General features: G+C 38.9%; 1 protein-coding gene across 1 annotated transcript in view; it reads left to right on the top strand.

The window, feature by feature from the left end:
• Positions 1-341: 341 nt before the first annotated feature.
• LOC131240640 (CLIP-associated protein-like) overlaps positions 342-19165 on the top strand; it is a 37427-nt gene continuing 18603 nt past the window's right edge. Inside the window, exons 1-6 of the mRNA XM_058239002.1 lie at positions 342-846; positions 1783-1938; positions 2049-2111; positions 2777-2845; positions 3075-3249; positions 15190-15351. Coding sequence (XP_058094985.1) covers positions 514-846; positions 1783-1938; positions 2049-2111; positions 2777-2845; positions 3075-3249; positions 15190-15351 — 958 coding nt within the window. The 5' untranslated portion in view covers positions 342-513. The remainder of the gene's footprint in view (positions 847-1782; positions 1939-2048; positions 2112-2776; positions 2846-3074; positions 3250-15189; positions 15352-19165) is intronic.

Raw genomic sequence — 19165 nt, forward strand, 5'->3', positions numbered from 1 at the left:
CGTATGATAATTATAAACCATTCATCATGTACCAAGAATATCAGCCATATCTCTGAAAAAATAAAATTTCTTCTCCATTGATTAGATCATACAAATATGTATGAAAAAAATAAACGGTTAGATAAAATTGCTAAAGGCTTCGGTTCGAAGTAGCCTGTTCGGTAGTTAAATAGAATCTAGCATTGGACTAAAGGGTATAATCTAGGTGTGATGAGCTTGATGGACGTCCGTGATTTGTTAGAAAATGCCACGTTGGCACTTGTGCGGAGATAGTCACTCTTCATCCTAAGCGATCGAATAGACTTACCAATCGTCGCTACTCAGATAGCTACTCACTTCCTTCAAATCTACCGAACTTTCTGGTTTTTCCACCTATCATATTGCCCTCCCGTTTTTCTCGACTTCCTTCTCCTTCCCTTCTTCCCCGTTTTCTTCCTCTATTACTGTCTCAGATCCCAAACCCTAACCCTAACCTTAGATCCAAAACCCTAATCCTAACCCGAGCTTCCATCAATGGAGGAGGCTCTGGAACTGGCACGTGCCAAAGACACGAAGGAGCGGATGGCCGGGGTGGAGCGCCTCCACCAGCTTTTAGAAGCTTCCAGGAAGAGCCTGTCGTCTTCCGAAGTCACCTCCCTGGTCGACTGCTGCATGGATCTCCTCAAAGACAACAACTTCAGGGTCTCGCAAGGAGCGCTGCAGGCGTTGGCGTCTGCTGCTGTGCTGTCAGGGGAGCATCTGAAGCTGCATTTCAATGCGCTCTTGCCGGCCGCCGTTGAGAGGCTGGGGGACGGAAAGCAGCCAGTGCGGGACGCAGCACGACGGCTGTTGCTTACACTCATGGAGGTAGGAAGAGTCCTAGAAAGATCCCGGCAAGACTTTCAGTTGTTTTTTAATGATTTCTTGGGGAATTCTCACTAGTGCGGTTGTGCATTTTTATTTTTTTATGATTCTTCTGCAAATTCTGGACAAAGGGGATGGTAATTTGGTGGCGGGTTTAGAAATTTAGGGCTTTGGGATTGGTAATTTGGCACTGGTTTTAGGAATAGGGCTTTGGGATTTGTCAGCAATTGCGAGTTGAATGGATTTCCAGCAGCGACATTTGTAGTAGGATTTCTTTGTATTTTCTTTTCCCCTTTACAGCAGGACCTGAAAAAATCGCTGCTTGTGATTTGGAGCAAAGTTTTAGGAATAGGGCTTTGGGATTGGTAATTTGGCACTGGTTTTAGGAATACCGCTTGAATGACCATGTTACAAATTATGATGTGAAAAACCACCGGTTGGCTCAATTTGGGTGGGGACGCATGTGCGCCCTGAATTAGCGGGTTGTTTCTGATCGGACTTTTGGTGTCTCTGGGTATTCCCAGAAAGATGGGCAGGAGGGATTCTTTCATGCCAAGTCACTGATGATGAGACTCTGGCTCAAATAATGTCTTGGTTATCTTGAGTGGTACACCCATGTACAATCTGATTATTCTATTAAATCACTCAATTTAGTTGATCCTCTGGCGCTTGTGTTCCAGACTGATTGAAGGATTTATATATCCGAGTAATGAGCTTTAAGCTCCTCCCCCTGCAAAAAAAAAAAAAAACTTCAGTGGAATGAATAATTATTTGTTCTCCCTGCTGTTGGAGTGTGTGTGTGTGTTTTTTTTTTTTTTTTTGTTTGTCTTTCAAACCCCACTGGAGTTGGGTTTGTGTTAGCCAAGGTATTGTTTTCCATTGATTTTTTTGAAGAAGGAAAAATGAAGTGAAACTTTTGAGTGTTTGTATGTGAATTAGGTCTCTTCACCAACGATCATTGTTGAAAGAGCTGGCAGTTATGCATGGACACACAAGAGCTGGAGAGTCCGTGAAGAGTTTGCACGCACTGTCACATCAGCAATTGGTCTTTTTGCATCTACGGAGCTTCCTCTTCAACGTGTTCTACTTCCTCCTGTATGTCTGCTACCTGATTGTTGGGTTGGAAAAGATATGCATTTTCTTACATGGTTTTTCCTTATAGGGCAAAATCCCAGTTTCATAATAAGTGTATTTTGAATTGTCAGGTTTTGCAGTTGTTGAATGACTCAAATCATGGCGTTAGGGAAGCGGCTACTTTGTGCATTGAGGTTAGTAATGATCATTGATTTTCTTTTTCTTAAGAAATGCCTTTTTTACCTCTGTAAACTTTGACCAGTCGTTTTGTTGATTGATGTTGTTTAGAGTTCTTGCCAACTTCCGGTGTGCAAGGACCAAAGGTCATGTATTGATTGCCATAACCATCTTGGATATGCATGCGAGATTCAATCAAGATTCTAGACAATATTGGGATTGACGATAGATTGTGTAAAAGCATAGACTGGGATGAGGCTTTTGATCAAATTCCTTGGTGGTGGTTCCATGGATGGTCCTTTTCTTCTCTGTTCTATAATAAACTAGATAGTTGAAAAGCTTTTCTTTAAGTTTATTACGACCATATGGTATATACTGGGATTCGAAGTTCTTCCTCATGAGTTTATAACGAAGTAACGATGGCCTATGTAATGTAAGTTACAAATGCAGCAATATATGGTTTCCTTACATGCCGCAATAATTTGATTCTGTTCATTGCCATTTTAAATGGATGCAGAAAGTGGAAGTTTTATGTGGTCTTAAAGTCTTTTTAACACTCTAACATGTGGTGTTACTTATCATAGTATAGCTTCTGATTGGCTTGTTAACTGATGTGCTAAATTGTTGAAAGGCAGGGCACTAGTCTACTTAATTAACTGTGGCTCTTTCCCCCTTCCTCCAGGAGATGTACGCGCAAGTTGGACCTCAATTCCGTGATGAATTGCAGCGTCATCATCTTCCTACATCTTTGGTAATCATTATAGGGTCAAACGTTCTCCTCTCATACTGCCTTTCTATTTGACCTTTGGTTCTACTCGGTCTGGATATATGTGTAATAGTTAGACGTAGACAGTTTGCATTGACATATATACGATAAATTATTGGATATTTCCAACAGTGTTATTCAGAGAAAATAAAGAAGCTCTGGGTTTGTCCTTTTACTTATTTGCGTTAATTTTCACTTCCACCTCATACTGCAGGTGAAAGAAATAAATGCTAGGCTAGAGAAGATTGAGCCAAAGATTCACTCTTCTGATGGACCTACAGGTCATTTCATCCCACTAGAAATGAAGTCTACTAGTCTGCCTGCATATAACCAAAAAAGAAACAGCCCAAAGACTAAGAATACTGCACGTGAATCATCCTTCTCCGGAGGTTAGTGGTACTTTTGCCTTGAATACTTTAGAGATTCTGGTGTTCGTTTATCCTTCTTTTACAACAATCCTGCAAAGGTATGTTTATGCACATTTTATGATGCTGGTATGCCGTGCCTTATCATTAATTTTCTTCTGCAATACGCTTTCTTGTATCTGTTTATTATTTTTATACATAACTACTTTATGCGTAACTACGAGCCCCCTTGCGGCCACCTGCAGCTGGATTCAGCTATCTCCTTCCCAGTCTGAAGGGGAAAATGGAAATATCACAGGGATCAGAAATAATGACAGTGCCATTGAGATGCATCGATATTTTGATTAACAAAAAGAGATGCATCTTGCATGTTTTACACTTGTACTCCTCTTTGCACTTGTAGATGATCTTTAATAGAATGTTTGTAATTTCGATGGTATGTGTATGAACTTTTACACCGTGCTTTATAACTTGCTAAGAAGCTTGAGTTAAATGCTTCTAGAATGGGACATCTCACTTGGAGGCACCAAATTCTGTCTATGGTTTGAAACTTAAGCAGACATAAGATGAATGAGGTTTGGTAACCAGAAAACTGACACAAAAGGAGCTAAAGGTTTCACAATGTTGTCTCCAGCTTTGTGGCCATGCACCTTTCTTATTGCATCGTTGTGTGAAGCTGTTTATAATTGTTCTGTCCAGCTTCCTTCACCCTTTCTTAAGGCTTCGGGTGGGCCAGAGCCTTATGAGATGTGTTCTGTTGGCTGGCTGTGGTGGACAAGTTTTGACATGCAGGTATCTCAACTCTCAAGAGTCGACAGTCCTGGTTAGATGTATGATGTGTAAAGAAGAAACAATGAATCATCTGTTTGGTCAAACAATCATCAACTATATGTTTCTTGCATGTTTAGATAAGTTGAGTTTTACGAGATACAGGTTCAAGATTTTTTACTCATGCCTCGGTGGTAGACTCACACGAGTTTCAACACGAGTTCATGGGTTCGAGAACCCATTGTGGTGAAATCCCACTGTGGTGTGAGTGCTTGGGTGTGTTTGGGGTGTGAGTGTGTGTAAAAAAAAGGTTCAAGATTTTTCGAGTGTGATGTGAAATTTCGACAGATGGGATTAGTGTTTTCAGCAGCACTCATTGCGAAGATAAAACGCTATGTAGTATAGCTCCCTAGCCGCGTAAGCTACAGGGCATCTAACGTATGCTACATGTAGCATACACTACCTGATGCTACATGTAGCGTACGCTACCTGAAATCTCTTTTTTTTTAAGTATTTCTTCCATGTTAGTTCAACACCTATTTTAAAATGGTGGTGACTCATCCCCATTACATGTGGCACTACATTAGATCAATCCAGACCATCCAAATTGTGGTCCATATCATGAATTTGTGACGCTTCAATAAATAAAAAAAGAGCTCACACTTAGAGATGTCTAAAGGCAAAGAGACGGTGAGATTTTGCATGAAAATATGTGCTTGGTGATCCAGATTCGCAGTCAGGAACTCATAGGAATTATGCATTCTGTGAATTTTATCATATTTTTCTGTTATTTTAATTTAAAAATATTAAGTATTGTGTAGCTTAACGCTACACGCTATAGAAGGCCAAACACTACATGCTATTTACAACACTGGACGGGATGTATCATTAAAGCTATCCAATTGCAGTGTCTTGTCAGAATCTGGAAGAAAGGAGTCTGGTGCTTCTGTTAGCAGTCTTCTTTTGAAAATTACTGTAGAGACTCAAGGTCACCAATATCACCTTCATGATAAATAGAAAGGAATTTAATGGAACTCATGTTCAAGATGTGTCACATTTGGATTTGGAACTGATGTTCAAGGAATTTAATGCACTCATCCAGTCTGATTGCCACCCACACCTATTTGGCACATCAAGGCCCATCGGAGACAGGTGCTGTTAAAATCTTACGATTTACGATATACGATTTGAGTCAAATCTTTAGCAAAATGATTTGATTGAGTCCCACCTTGAATCCCCTTTTTTATAGCAATCCTATGATTCTATGATTTGAGTCCGACAATTTATTCAAATCCTGACTTATGATTCAATTATACTTGTTCTCTTCTATTTTAAGCTTCCCTTGGCTATCATTTTCTGTTTTTTAATTGGTGAGGGCTTTAAGAATCATTTAGAAAAAGGTAAATTATTTTATTTTGTTCTTTATAAGAGATTAAATGATATATATTCTCTTCAATGTTAAATCATAGTCATTTAGAAAAGGTAAATTATTTTATTTAATCTTTATAAGAGATTAAATGACATATATTCTCTTCAACGTTAAATCAGGGAGTGTTTTTTTTTTTTTTCCTTCTTAATTGGTCGAAACACCAAACTGATGTATAACTTATCTGGAATGTTTTTATGGATGGTTACAATCATGTTGACTTGTATGTATTGTGGGAGTGATAGTTAGAAATCAAACTATCTTTTTTCATTGGTCTACAAAATCAAATGTCGCTTTTTGAATGTGATTCTACATTCAAGAAAGGTAACAAAAACATACATTATTAAAGGATCCTTGTATGTTTTTAAGAGATATTTCTTGAGGTAACAAGAACATACATTATTAAAGGATCCTTGTATGTTTTGAAGGGATATTTTCTTGAAAGACTAAAAAAGAAGGAAATATAAGAATCGTTTAACACTATCATGACATAGTATTAATAGGTGCATTTTAATGGCAAAAGGATGACTGATGAGTTTTGATTTTTTTTCTAATTTATTTATATATTTCATATTTTTTCAATTTTTTTAAAAGAAAATTATAAAAATTCTTACGATTTACGATATGATTTGTGATTCGATACGATTCAACCCCTATTACGATTTGCAATACAATAAGGATTTTGATAACATTGTCAGAGACCATTATTGTCACATATTTGATTATTACAAGTTTGAAAAAGGACGACAATTCGATTGCCACCCACAGTCAACATCATTTCGTAAACTGTGCATAGATCCCCATGATCCCCGAGAAATCTATTAGAGAGATTCGGCGGTTGGGAGGCAATTATATTGTTGCCCTGGGGATAAAATGGTCATTTTCCCTTCTCGGGTGGTGAAATTACAAAGAATACCACTTATCAAACCTATCCAAACGTGTTGCGAGTCTTTCAGCCAACTACAATCCTCCACATGACATGTTTGCCCTTAAAATTCACACTTAGTACAAAAAATCATGCCTTTCTCCATAAATACCCCATCATCTCATTTCTACAAGTACACTTAGCTCTATACTTGGTTACTTAAGGAGCGCATGAGAGAGAGAGAGAGAGAGAGAGAGAGAGAGAGAGAGAGAGAGAGAGAGAGAGATCACCCATACCTCCCGAAATGCTTATCAAACCACCCAAGCAAACTGTGCACTCATCTTGAACCAGAACCAATGATTGATGACTTGAAACCCTTAGGAAAGCCTACCCAACTGACCATAACTTAGTCCATAATAAGGCACAAGGACCTGCAGGAAACCTCGAACTCATCAGAAAAATCCACCTGGGAAGGAAAGATTTATGTTCGCTTTCTACATGGGGTGGGTGTGCACACTATTGAGGTGCGTGTGTTTCTATGTTGGCCTTGGTTTTAGAATGGGTGTGGTTTGGACTCAAAATGTTACATTTGAAAGACTTGGAGTTGCCACTAGCCAATAAAAGCCTAGAATCTACTGCTGGTTAGACACCATAGAGTTGCCTTGGATTGGGGAGTCTTTAATTCTCCCACTGAGATGCCTCCTGGATGTGGTCTGTGGCCAGAGATTCCAGGTAAGGACCTCAGTGACAGAGAAGGAATGAGGTAGGTACCCTTCTCAACCTGCACTTATGTATGGTCTCTACTTTATGAGATTTTAGGATTTGTAGGGATATTTGGGGTTCCGATTGTCCTTATCTAACTAGCCGATTGTAAACAACATTAAAAAGTGACTAGCCGATTCAAGCTACTACCATCCTGATCTCCCCCCTGCTAGTTTCTGGAGGTACTCTACCATCCTTCTCAAGTCCTGGCACAGTGTCAACCTTGGTAAAAAACGCGCATGACTCTCATAGCTAGGGGTGCACATCGAACTGGTGGAATCGTGGAACCGGACCGGAACTGTTGGATCGGTCCGGTTTGGTCCGGTTCTACATAGTACTGGTTTCGGTTCCAAAATTTCGAGAACCATTGAATACGGATCGGTTCCGGTTTAGGGCTTTGTAAGACCGAACCTAACCGTTGATCCAAACCGTAGATCCGAACTGTTGGAATATGCATTGATCTTCCCACACCATTTGTTTTAGGTTGGGTGTTGGTTTCCAGCCTCTATGATGTAGTGGGTTTAATGTTTTCATTTTTCGTAGATTGGGCCAAAAAAACCCCACACAAACAGGTGATCAGATTGTTCATCTGGTGAACTCCGATTGAATTTTGGCCCATTAAACGTGCATGTATCAATTCCTAATTTTTGCAATTGTCCATTTACATGCCCTTGAATCATTCAGGTAGATCTTTTAGAGGTGTCAGATATGGACAATGGTCCATATGAATCGATTCTGTTTTCTATAAAGAATATCGGTGGAGCGCCATGATAGATAGCAGCAACACTTGATTGCTTCTGCTATTTTTGATTTATAACTACTTGCCATTGCATTGCTTGCTCAGCATTTTGGTTCTCCAAGTCAGGGCTCTTCTACTATTTTTGACATGTATTTTGTGGTGAGTACTTTACTGGCTTTGGATTCCTTGTGGCACATCAAATCTTTCAGTTCTAAGGCCACCTTCTCCATTGAAGGCATGAACACCTACCTTCATTTCTTTATCTAAGTACTAAATCAGAACTGAACCGCTTTGAGTACGTCGCTGTAGGGATCTTATACCTAAGACCCATAGAGCGGATCCAGGTCCAAAAGTTCTTGGTGAATCACTAACTGGGCTAGCTTTTTAAAAGCCCAGAACCGTGGAACCGATTCGGAACCGAACTGTTTTTCACGGTCCAGTTTCGGTTCGGTTCTAGGGTACTAACGGTCCGGTTCCGGTTCCAAAAATTGTAGAACTGTTAGGAATGGTTTGGTTCCGGTTTCACCCCAGAACTGGACCGAACCGACCCGCGTGCACCCCTACTCATAGCCATAGGGTGGGTTGTCTGGGAAGAGAGAAACAAGTCAAACAACAGATGCTTCAGGGACTCTGCCTCCCTTGCGCCGGTGATCGCCAGCAAAGCCAAATGCGTGCTAATCGAATGGCTGGTTTGTGTAGTAGGATTTAAGGATTTTGATTTCTACTTTCTTGGTTTGTAAAGGCCTGATTGCCTGCTCGACAATCCCCTTTTCCCCTTGTACTCTGCCCCTTTCTCTTTCTAATCTATAAAGTAATCTTTCAAAAAAAAAAAAAAAAACTACTAAGGAGATCGCGGTGTCTTAACCTAGGTAAGTACTCAAGAAAATAGTAGTTGCAAAAGAAAAATAAAAGCATAGGCAAATGGGTTGTGAACTAATGAACAAATAAAATTAAGGACAAAATCAACCAACGTTTGATTTTTGATACACTAGGATCTGGGGATTCGACAATGTGTAGAGCATACACTTAAGAGTCACTTGAATAATAAGCAAGGGGGTGTATAAGAAAGGAGATGTGTAATATAAAGAAAGAAAATAAAAATGGACGGTCGGATTGCTGCTCGTGCACGCGGAAATATGGGAGGAGGAGAGTGCTATGGCACTCCTAAGAGGAGATGAGTGTGGATCTCAATTCCGGCCCTGCCTCGATCAAATTGAACCACTTAAGATGGCTTGGATGCTTGAGGAGGCTAGGTTTGAAGGTTGGATGAGGTGGATGGCTTGGATGGGTGATCTCTCTCTCTCTCTCTTTCTTTCCCTCTCCTCAGTCTATGCTCACTCTCAGTCTTCCCACACTCTTCACTGTTACTTTCACTCTCCCTAGGCAACCAAGTGTAGAGCTAAGTCTGTGTGTAGAAATGAGAAAGGGACAACTCATTTATAGAGAAAGGCATGTTTTTTGGTAATAAGTGTGAATTTTAAGGGCAACATGCCATGTGAAGGGTTGTGGTTGGCTGCGAGACACACGGCACTTTTGGGTATGTTTGATAAGTGATATTCTTTGTATTTTTACAATTTAGAAAGGAAAAATGATTGTTTTACCCCTGGGGCGGCAACCAGATTGCCCAGTCGTTGAATCTGTCTCACAATTGTCTTGGGGATCCTGGGGATCTGTGTTTAGTGTGCAAAATGATGTTGGCAGCGGGTGGCAATCCGATTGCCACCCTTTGTCAAACTCGCGTACTTGATCAAATTTGCGACATTGATGGTCGTCGGTGGGCCTAGATGTGCCAAATAGGTGTGGGCGGCAATCATATGGAATTTGGCGCCTAGATTTTTCTGATGAGTTCGAGTGGTCCTGCATGGTCCTTGTACTTAATTATGAACTGGGTTGTGGTTAGTTGAGTAGGCTTCCCTAAGGATTTTAAGCTTTCAGACATAAGCTTTGGTTTAAGATAAGTGTATAGTTTGCTGGAGTGGGTGTCTATAGGTTTATAATTGGTTGTTGGGAGCTTAAGGAAGAGCAAGGTGTTAGAAGATTCAGAGGCTCAATAGAAGACTTCGCCTGTTTGGAGTTTGCAAACTTTTTTCTTTTCAGAGGTACAATTTTTTTTTTTTGAGACGTTACGAGATATATTAATAAAAAGAAAGAGAACAAAGCAAGCAAAGGGTACAGGGTAGCACCGCCGAGATAGCGATACTGCCACCTATGTACCTAAGAAAAGTAAATTACAACCCTTTAACTTATCGACATTAATCGCCCATTCAACTACTAATAGTCTAGCTCTTTTAGCAACATGATCTGCTGAATTTGGTTTGTGATCCTAGTCTTTCAGGGTTGGCGGTTTGGTTTGTGATGATGAAGGCAATTGTTGTTGCGTTCTCCTGACCTAGAGGAGGCAGGGTTTCCAATGAAGCCAAACTAACAATCTTTTGGAAGTAAGGTGTTCCTTATCAGTTATGATACGCCCGTAAAGGTTACGTATAGGTAACGGCCATGACTGTTACGCGATATGAGAGTGAAATGGGGCTGTTAGTTTTTTGACACTGTATTAGCCGTTATGGTGACCGTAAAGGCTGTTACAAGGCAAAACGGTCGTTACTCTAGTAATGGTCGAAAAACGATCACTTTTTTTTTTCTATTTAAATTCAATTTTCTTCTCTTTTTCACTTTTCTCATTTCAAAACTCTCCTATATAATTTTACAACAGATTTCGACCACTCTTATTATAGCTTTTAAGATTAAAACTATGGATTGAAGTGATTTGAGTGAATAGAATTTCCAAGGGCCCTTTTTTCAAAAAAATGAAAAAGCAGTATTTATGTCCTTTTTTTTTTTTGATTTCTAGTTTTAATGTTTGATTGTGATGTGTAAACATTAGAGACATAATTATATTAAATAATTCACTAGACAACTCAATACAACACTCTTACCAAAGAGTGGACTATTACACTACCATAAACATGTTCAAAACAAAAAATGAATACATATTTGAAATATTTACATTATTCTTGATTTTCTAGATAATTTTTTAGAATTTTTCGGGCAAAAGAAAATTTTCAACCGTTACGGGGGTCGTAACGGTCACTACGCCCACGTATTGGTAATGGTGGTGACTGTTACGGCCACGGTTTCCAATACGGAATACCTTGTTTGGAAGGGCTTAAGAATCGTAGCAATATTTGTTTTGTTGGCTGATCATGGTGGTGGCTCTTCTCATGTTATCTTGTGGGTGTTTAAAAGGAATCGTTAATCTTTTTCTTTGAATGATGATAATGGAAAATATATTAACCAAAAGAAGAAAATACAATAAATTACATGCCAGGCTATACAAGAAAACCTTCACACTGGAAATCCTCCTAACCAAAGTTGGAGACTCTTATCTCTTCCGAGTTACATGCCTTAGACAATGGAATCCCTTAGAGGCCCATGTTGACATATAAATGATATAACCCATAACTCTATGAAATAACATTCTCACCGACTTCGATTTGTTGGAAAATTTGTTGCTGTTCTTGGCCTTCCACACTAGCCAGATCGATGCCAGAAATCCAATCCTCCAAAAGCTGTCCTCTAAAATGAATCCTGGCCCATTAACCTTAGTAATGTTATTGGTGAAATTTAGAATGTCACAGATCCTATGGATGTTTCTAGTGTTTAAATTTCTTAGAATGCTAATGTTTTTGCAGATAGACCAACAAGAGAGAGAATTCTTAGTCCATTACTTTGCATTGAACAATCTCAGACCCTTTTGTGAACCACCTTATTTGTCGAATAAGGTCATTATTTATAGAGAACTCCTTGGTAAATGACATTAATAAAAATGATATGAACAAATGATGCAGGACAACTAACCACTTGCTTTAAAAGCTCGAACTGATAGAGCGTGGCGAATCAATCCCTTTATCTCATAGCCTAGGCCCCACATCCCATGGATTAGGTTCTTGGTCGAAACCCCCTCGTGGGTCCCACATCGCATGGGTTCTGCCTTACACGAGCTACCCGCCTCACACGGGTGGAGCTCACCTCACACGAGCCACCCGCCTCACACGGGCTGCCCACTTCGAGTGTACCCTTGCATTCCATAGGCCACCCTACTCGAGCTTGGTGTAAAAATACTCTTGCATTAACCCCCCCGATGATGAGTTGAATACGAGACCTCCCGCTTTGATACCACTTCGATGCAGGACAACTAACCACTTGCTCTAAAAGCTCGAATTGATAGAGCGTGTTGAATCAATCCCTTTATCTCATAGCCCAGGGCTCACATCCCATGGATTAGGTATTCTGCCGAACCCATCTCGTGGGCCCCACATCACATGGGTTCTGCCTTACATGAGCCACCCGCCTTACACGGGCCGCTCACCCCAAGTGTGCCCTTGCATCCCACAGGCCACCCCACTTGAGCTTGGTGTGAAAATGCCCCTGGATTAACAAACCTGATTGTTTCAATAATTGATTGTGACTTCTCTTTTTTTGTGAGAAAATTTAAGCGAGAAAGGATTCCTGTGCAAAGAGACTCACAACTAAGATCTTCTTTTGCAAGTGCATCCACAATCTCGTTTGCCCGTCTCCCCATATGGAAAATGAAAAGTTCATCCTTAAGGCAATGACACATATATCGGCAAACACAAAATTTAGCTTCCAAGGCTCAAAATTTAGTGAAGAATGTAGGATAAAACATTTCTAGAATCACTTAGCTTCCAGTTTCAAACCTTAATTTCCTTCTTTGTTGTTCCTTAATTATCAAGGACAATTCTAAAGTATTTAATGGTTGTGGCTATCCATGCCTATAGGGTATATTGCGGAATATCTTCGATTGCTTGTCTTCGAAATTTTGCTAAAATTTGGAAACGAGCATTTTCAAGTCAGTCATGCAGATGGGATTGGATCCTAATATTGCTTGCTGCCAACTTTGATGGTGACATTAATTGTTCACTAATGACTTGTGCTTGAACTATTGGTATTTCATTATGTATTGCAACCTTGGGATATAAAAATATTGTGGGAAACATCGGGTAATATTGCATGCCTCTCAGTCTGAGGGAAACATAGGGGAAACTTTCGGAGAATGGTGTAATTGTTCACTTAAACTTCAGGAGATGTTAAATGACATGATTACTCACTTGGACCCAAAGCATTACAAAAAATCTATGCATATAGTTTTCCATTGTTTAGGGAACAAAACTATGTGATGTCGGTCACAAGTGATGCAATTATATCTAAAATGAGTTCATATCATTAAAATGCTATACCATAGGGCTAGTTTGTTGTATATTTAGTGTTTCTTTCTGTTTGTGTTTTGCTGTTTTTCTTTTGGCTCCTGCCTTTAATAAAGATTATCCTTCAAAAATAAATAAATAAAAAATCACTAAAATGCTATACATGACAAGCAGCTGACCCCAATTAGTTGGGATAAGGCTTAGATGATGATGGTACTATACATTTTTTGTTTTTTGTTTTTAAAGATAACTGAGATTTATTAAAGAAGCACCGAGATGGTGCAAAAGCTTACAACCCACTCAAAGAAAAGAAAAAGCAGGTTAGCACAAAGAAGAGTGTTGTTGTGCTAAATTGAGTGTTATCTTCTTTTGAGTGCTCGTGTAACATGGGTAGACTGCCAGGTATTAGAATTAGCAAGATTTTATGGAGTAAACAACTCACAAGTAAAAGGGATAGAATATGGTATATCATGTGGTCCATTGGGAGAAACAATATAGGGCAGTTTACGAAAGATGGAAATTAAATAGGGACCTGAGTATTAAGGGAGCTATTGGTAGAGAGTGAAAGAAGAATCTTTAAGGAACAAGACACGACAAAGGAGTTACAGTATTAGTGATTAAATTTGACTTCATGAATGAAAGCTACAAAGAAGATGAAGTGTGTGGTAGGCAGATTAATCAATAGAAACCAATTTCATTAAGTTCTCCAAGTGGAAGATACAAGAGGGAAATATCAAAGTATTGCTAAACATTGCATATGTTGTGAGAAATATCAAGAAATATCGCAGATGTCGCAATATATTGGCATGTATTAATGATAATTCCGTCGCTACACAGGATCTTTTGTATTTCAGCCAATATCATCAATATGCAGAACACTGCTCATGAGATGTAAAGGGGTGGTGGTGATCTAGATCATAAAAAATGGAAGCACCTTGTACAATTTGGGCCATTTTGACAGCAAGCTTGCGATGAGTTGGATTGTTTCATGTTGAGTGGTGGATAACTATTAATTCAATGGCTCCATACTCTTAGGGTAGCGAGAGGTAAGGCCTAGAATGGGAATGCAGAGGAGGGATGTAGTGCAGGAAATGAGTTACTGATTTAATTAGCCATTCACATTTCATAATTTGACTCATTTCCTACTTCCACATGCATGACTTAATCTTTGAGATGTGCATATCTAGTGTTGAATGGTGAATTCAAGGTCATAAAGGTTTGGACCCATCCTGTGGAGGGTTGCTCATGGGTTAGTGCTGAGAGACAGTTGGCTGAAATCATTGTGGTGATGATCTATGGTAGTATGGTGTAGCGTGGTTGATAAGGTGAGGCCATGTTCTAAAACCTGGACAGGACCGGGTGGTCAGATTGGATTGGACTGCAACCGCCACCAAAATGGGGTAGGTCACCCTAAAACCGTGGTCCGTACTTACGGGGATATATTCTGTTAAAAAAGTGGAATCATATCCATTAAAAGATTGAACCTATGCCTTCTAGCTAGAAACCAAACACTTGCCACTAGGCCAACAGCTGATTGATTAGCTGTTGATTTCTATCTAATTTATTATCTTAAATGAGCATATTTCTAGGCAGAAAAGGGCCAAATGGGTCTGATTGGTTCGACCAAACTGCCAAAGAAAACTGGTCAATCTTGGGGGGGTTGGGCAGTATTGCATGTCAATTAAACAGGAAAAAAATTATTTAAGTATTCACAACATCAATGCAGTTGCTTTACTTGACTCTTTTCTAAATATTAGATTTGGGATTTTGTTGTTCTGGAGTTTTTTGTGTATTGTTTTCTCTATGTTGTTCCAGTTTCCAGTGGCCTTCTTTAACAACATGGATCTGTTGAAAACTCTAGCATCCTCCTTGCAAAAAGGATAATCTTGTGTACTGCTTGTCTGGTTGACCTCATTGTGGAATAAATGCATGTTATGGAATTGCGGTTGCATGCATTACTAGTTCTGTATTTGTTTTTGACTTTTTATATTCATATGATCTTTGTGACTCTTTACTAATAATTTGAGAAAATATAATTATGACATCCTTTCATTTGGCTGTTAATATTACATGCAATTGTGTTTCTTGTCTAGAATTAGTCATCCTTTGAAGCTTTTCCTTCTTAAATGCATCTAGCCATCTATATTTATGCTCACACTGCCCTCCTCTTCGTGAGATATAGGAGAAAGTGATGCTGCAGAAAAATCGGTTGACCCCATCAAAGTGTATTCGGAGAAGGAATTAATTAGGGAATTTGAGAAGATTGCATCTACTCTGGTACCAGAGAAAGATTGGTCAGTAAGAATTGCTGCTATGCAGAGAGTTGAAGGCCTTGTTTTTGGAGGTTTGTATCAACTTGTACTTTTATTGTTTTCCACCTACAGGTGCATTTGGGCACACAAACGCATGTGCCCTGCTCTCAATTGGGTTTTTGGTTTCCAGTGTCTAAACTATTCGAAGTTTCTAAAGCTTATTATTATGAAGTTGTAATGGAAAATATGATAATCTTCAAGGCCCTTATATGTTTTTTAAATTAATTCTTGAGAAATATATTATCTATTTATGAACTAAGCATTATTTGGAGAAGAGTTCAAATAGGCTCCCAACATTCTCAGCGGCCACATTCATTTTGAAGAGCATGCTGTTGGGTAGTGTGGAAATTGCAATATTAATTTAGTGAAATGGACTTTATTGTCAAACTGGCCCGAAATAGCAAGTGAGCTTGTTTCTTCTAATGTTCAAGGCCCTTATCTGTTTTTAAAATTAATTCTTGAGAAAGATACTATTTACTTTGTGAACTAAGCACCATTTGGAGAAGAGTTCAAATGGGCACCCAACATTCTTAGTGGCCACATGCATTTTGAAGGGCTTGCTGCCAGGATATGCAGAAATTGCAATATTAATCTGGTGAATTGGACTTTTTGTCAAACTGGCCCAAAATAGCGAGTGAGCTTGTTTCTTCTGATAGAAAAAACATGCACAATGGCCATTCTGCTCAATGGGAATTTAGTAATACCCAAACACCGCCTAAACAGAGTAGAGGGTGTTGGCTAATTCTTGCTCACTTACACAGTGTTTGTAGTGTTAATTTGGATAAACAATTCAATAGAAAAGGCGCCGGTCGTCTGAGTCTTTCATTCCTAGCCTATTTCAGTTCCTTAATCATTTAGGTTGAGAAAAGCTTCATCATACTTCTTCTTGCAGGATTTGTTACTTATGTATCGAGAAAAGGATGAATGAGAATAGGTTGGTTGTGGTATAACCCCTACTTATGAACAGCGTTTCAAGTATTGGTGATATATCACTGAGTATCGCCAATGTTTTTGACTTTGTAAATTTCAGGTGTTGCTTGTATCGCCAATGTATTGATATTGCAAAAAATCTGTTTATTAGACACAGATTTCATTTCAAAATCTTTTATGGGGGCATGGTTGTATGATTTAATACATGTTTATATGCGTGTATATGTATGCATGCATACATGGATGGATGGATCATAGCTGGATGTATGTATGCATCAATGGTTGGATGGTTGGTTGGACTTGACGGACAGATTGATGGATGATGGGTGTATTTATATATATGTGTGTATGCATGCATGGATGGATGATGCATGTATGTATAAATGTATGTGTCATTGTATGTATGTATGTATCTATGCATGTATGTATATACATATGTGTCATTGTATGTATCTATGCATGCATGGATGGATGGATCATGCATGTGTGTTTGTTTGTATGTATCTGCATGCATGCATGAATGGATGGATGGATCCACCATTTTCCCCCATGTTTCCTCAATGTTTTTCTGAGTCAACAATACATGCTTTTAAGGCCCCATTAAAGGGAAGCTTATTATTTTTTTTCTAAATATGCATATCTTCATCTTTTTTTGATATTATTTGATACTTAGATATGCAAATGTCTATTTTAGCATATCCTGAAGTTTCATTGATAAATTCTACCATTTTCCCCATGTTTCCGCAATGTTTCCCTGAGTAAGCGTTACATGCTTTTAGGCTCCCATTAAAGGGGAACTTATTATGCATGGTTCTTTTTTGCAATTATTTGATTCCTAGATATGCAAATATGTGTATTTTAGCATATCCTGAGGTTTCATTGAGAAATTCTACCATTTCCCCCATGTTTCCCCAATGTTTCCCTGAGTAAGCGTTACATGCTTTTCGGCTGCCACTAAAGGGAAACTTATTATATATGCGTCTTTTTTGCAATTATTTGATTCCTAGATATGCAAATATGTGTATTTTAGCGTCTCCTGAAGTTATGTTAAGAAATTCCACCATTTCCCCCATGTTTCCCGGATGTTTCCCTGAGTCAGTGATATCAATACATGATTAATAACTTAAAAATAAAAAATAAAAAGTCAATACATGATTAATATCCCCAGCCAGCAATACATGTGGCGATATCCATACTGCGAACACTGCTTATAAATACTCCTTTATTTTCTCTTTTAACTTGTATTTTTTGTATTTGATTTGCCCAGCAAAAGTTAAAAGGTTTTCTGTGGGTTCAGTGTCAATAGAAGTTGCTGAGTGGAAGTTAAGCCTGATCATGTGTGTGTTCTGTGAACTTTATTTATCTGCAGTCTTTTTTTAATGATTTTCACACACATTTACTGGGAGTTGGCTATGCACCACACACACATGTACTCGGAGTTGGCTATGCACTTTGGCACTTTGATTTTGTTCAGCGGTTTGCACTACTGTGCCATTAGTTCCTCATTTTCAGGGAAAAGAGAGACTACTACTGCTTCCTGTTGTGCCTCATGCTTTTCATCATGTAACTTTGCTTGTCATTTTTGGGTACTTGTGTGTGTTGTTGATCTCAGGCCTCTTTGTCCTGGCACAGTTAACTGTCACTAGAGGTCAAGTTGTGGGATCGAGAGCAAAAAAACTTCTTATAGAATGGGCTTCTAATGTGTCTTTTCTTAGAGATTTTAACTTTCTCTTTTTAGGCTTGTAGTGTTTTGTGGCTTTGGTTCTGCTAACTCAGCAGCCCCCCTTGTTCTCTTCTTCCGTTTTTAATATAATCCTGTTGCTTTCAAAAAAAATAAATAAAATGTGTGACACTAACGTCTTAACAGGGGCTTCTGAAGTGATGTTTGAATGGCTTATTTTCTGGTTTTGGTAGTATCCATCATGGATGCAGATTGCATTTTTGTGGATGCGAAGTTGGAAGAAGAATCCCAAGAGGGCTGGATTCTGATCTTTGAAGAGATGTGGATGTGAGGCCATCTGAGAGAAACTTGAATTTGGTTATGTGGAGTGATGCAAGTCACAAACACTTAATGAAACACCAGCTGCTCAACGCTCAATGAATGTGCTTTCCCACAAGTAGTCAAAGATGTTTCTCTGTCATATTCTCAGAAGGCTATCCCCGTTGTGGTGAGCCACTATGATTAGTTTCCCTTACTAGCAAATAGTCTGAGTACGAACCTGATGATGCAACAACTGAGAAGCATAAATTGAATTTTGTCATCCTCTGGGAGAAGGGGTCATAGTTTTAGTACTCGTTGTATTGTATCATGGATGCGTGGGTCATTACTCAATAGTTATTGCTCAATTTCAAGATAGTTTGATCATCAAAACTTGGGAGGGGCATGGTTTCCCACAACCTCCTTGAGCAATCAAAAGCTGTCATGTACAGACTTATGTACCGTATGTAATTTCCATGCTTTATGTGAGAAGAGCTACACAACAAGAATACACAATCACAAATGTACTGTATGTGGACAGGTATCTGTTTTATGTGAGAAAAATTGCACAACAAGAATTACAAGATTACTGCTTTTGTTATACAGTCTCAATCTTGAACTTCCCAAGCTGCAAAAGATCTATCTCAATACTGAGGGTTAACCAACAGAATGGTTAAAGAATGTGATCCATTGTCATTTCTGATGAAATTGAGTTGTATGTATGACTTGGCTGATACATGACCTCTCCATGAAATGTATTAGACTGTTAACTGTTCAGATCCTTGTGGTTTTAGCCATACAATGTTTCTCCTAAGAATTCTGACATAGTCAAGAGGCCAAATTGAGTTGGATGAGTTGACATCAGAAATTTCTAAATCCTTGGTTCACCTGCTCTTGTGACCATGGAATGTGTGCATGCATTTAATGTTGATAAAGAA

Source organism: Magnolia sinica, chromosome 3 (genome assembly GCF_029962835.1).
Source record: "Magnolia sinica isolate HGM2019 chromosome 3, MsV1, whole genome shotgun sequence".
In the NCBI taxonomy this organism is placed as follows: Eukaryota; Viridiplantae; Streptophyta; class Magnoliopsida; order Magnoliales; family Magnoliaceae; genus Magnolia; species Magnolia sinica.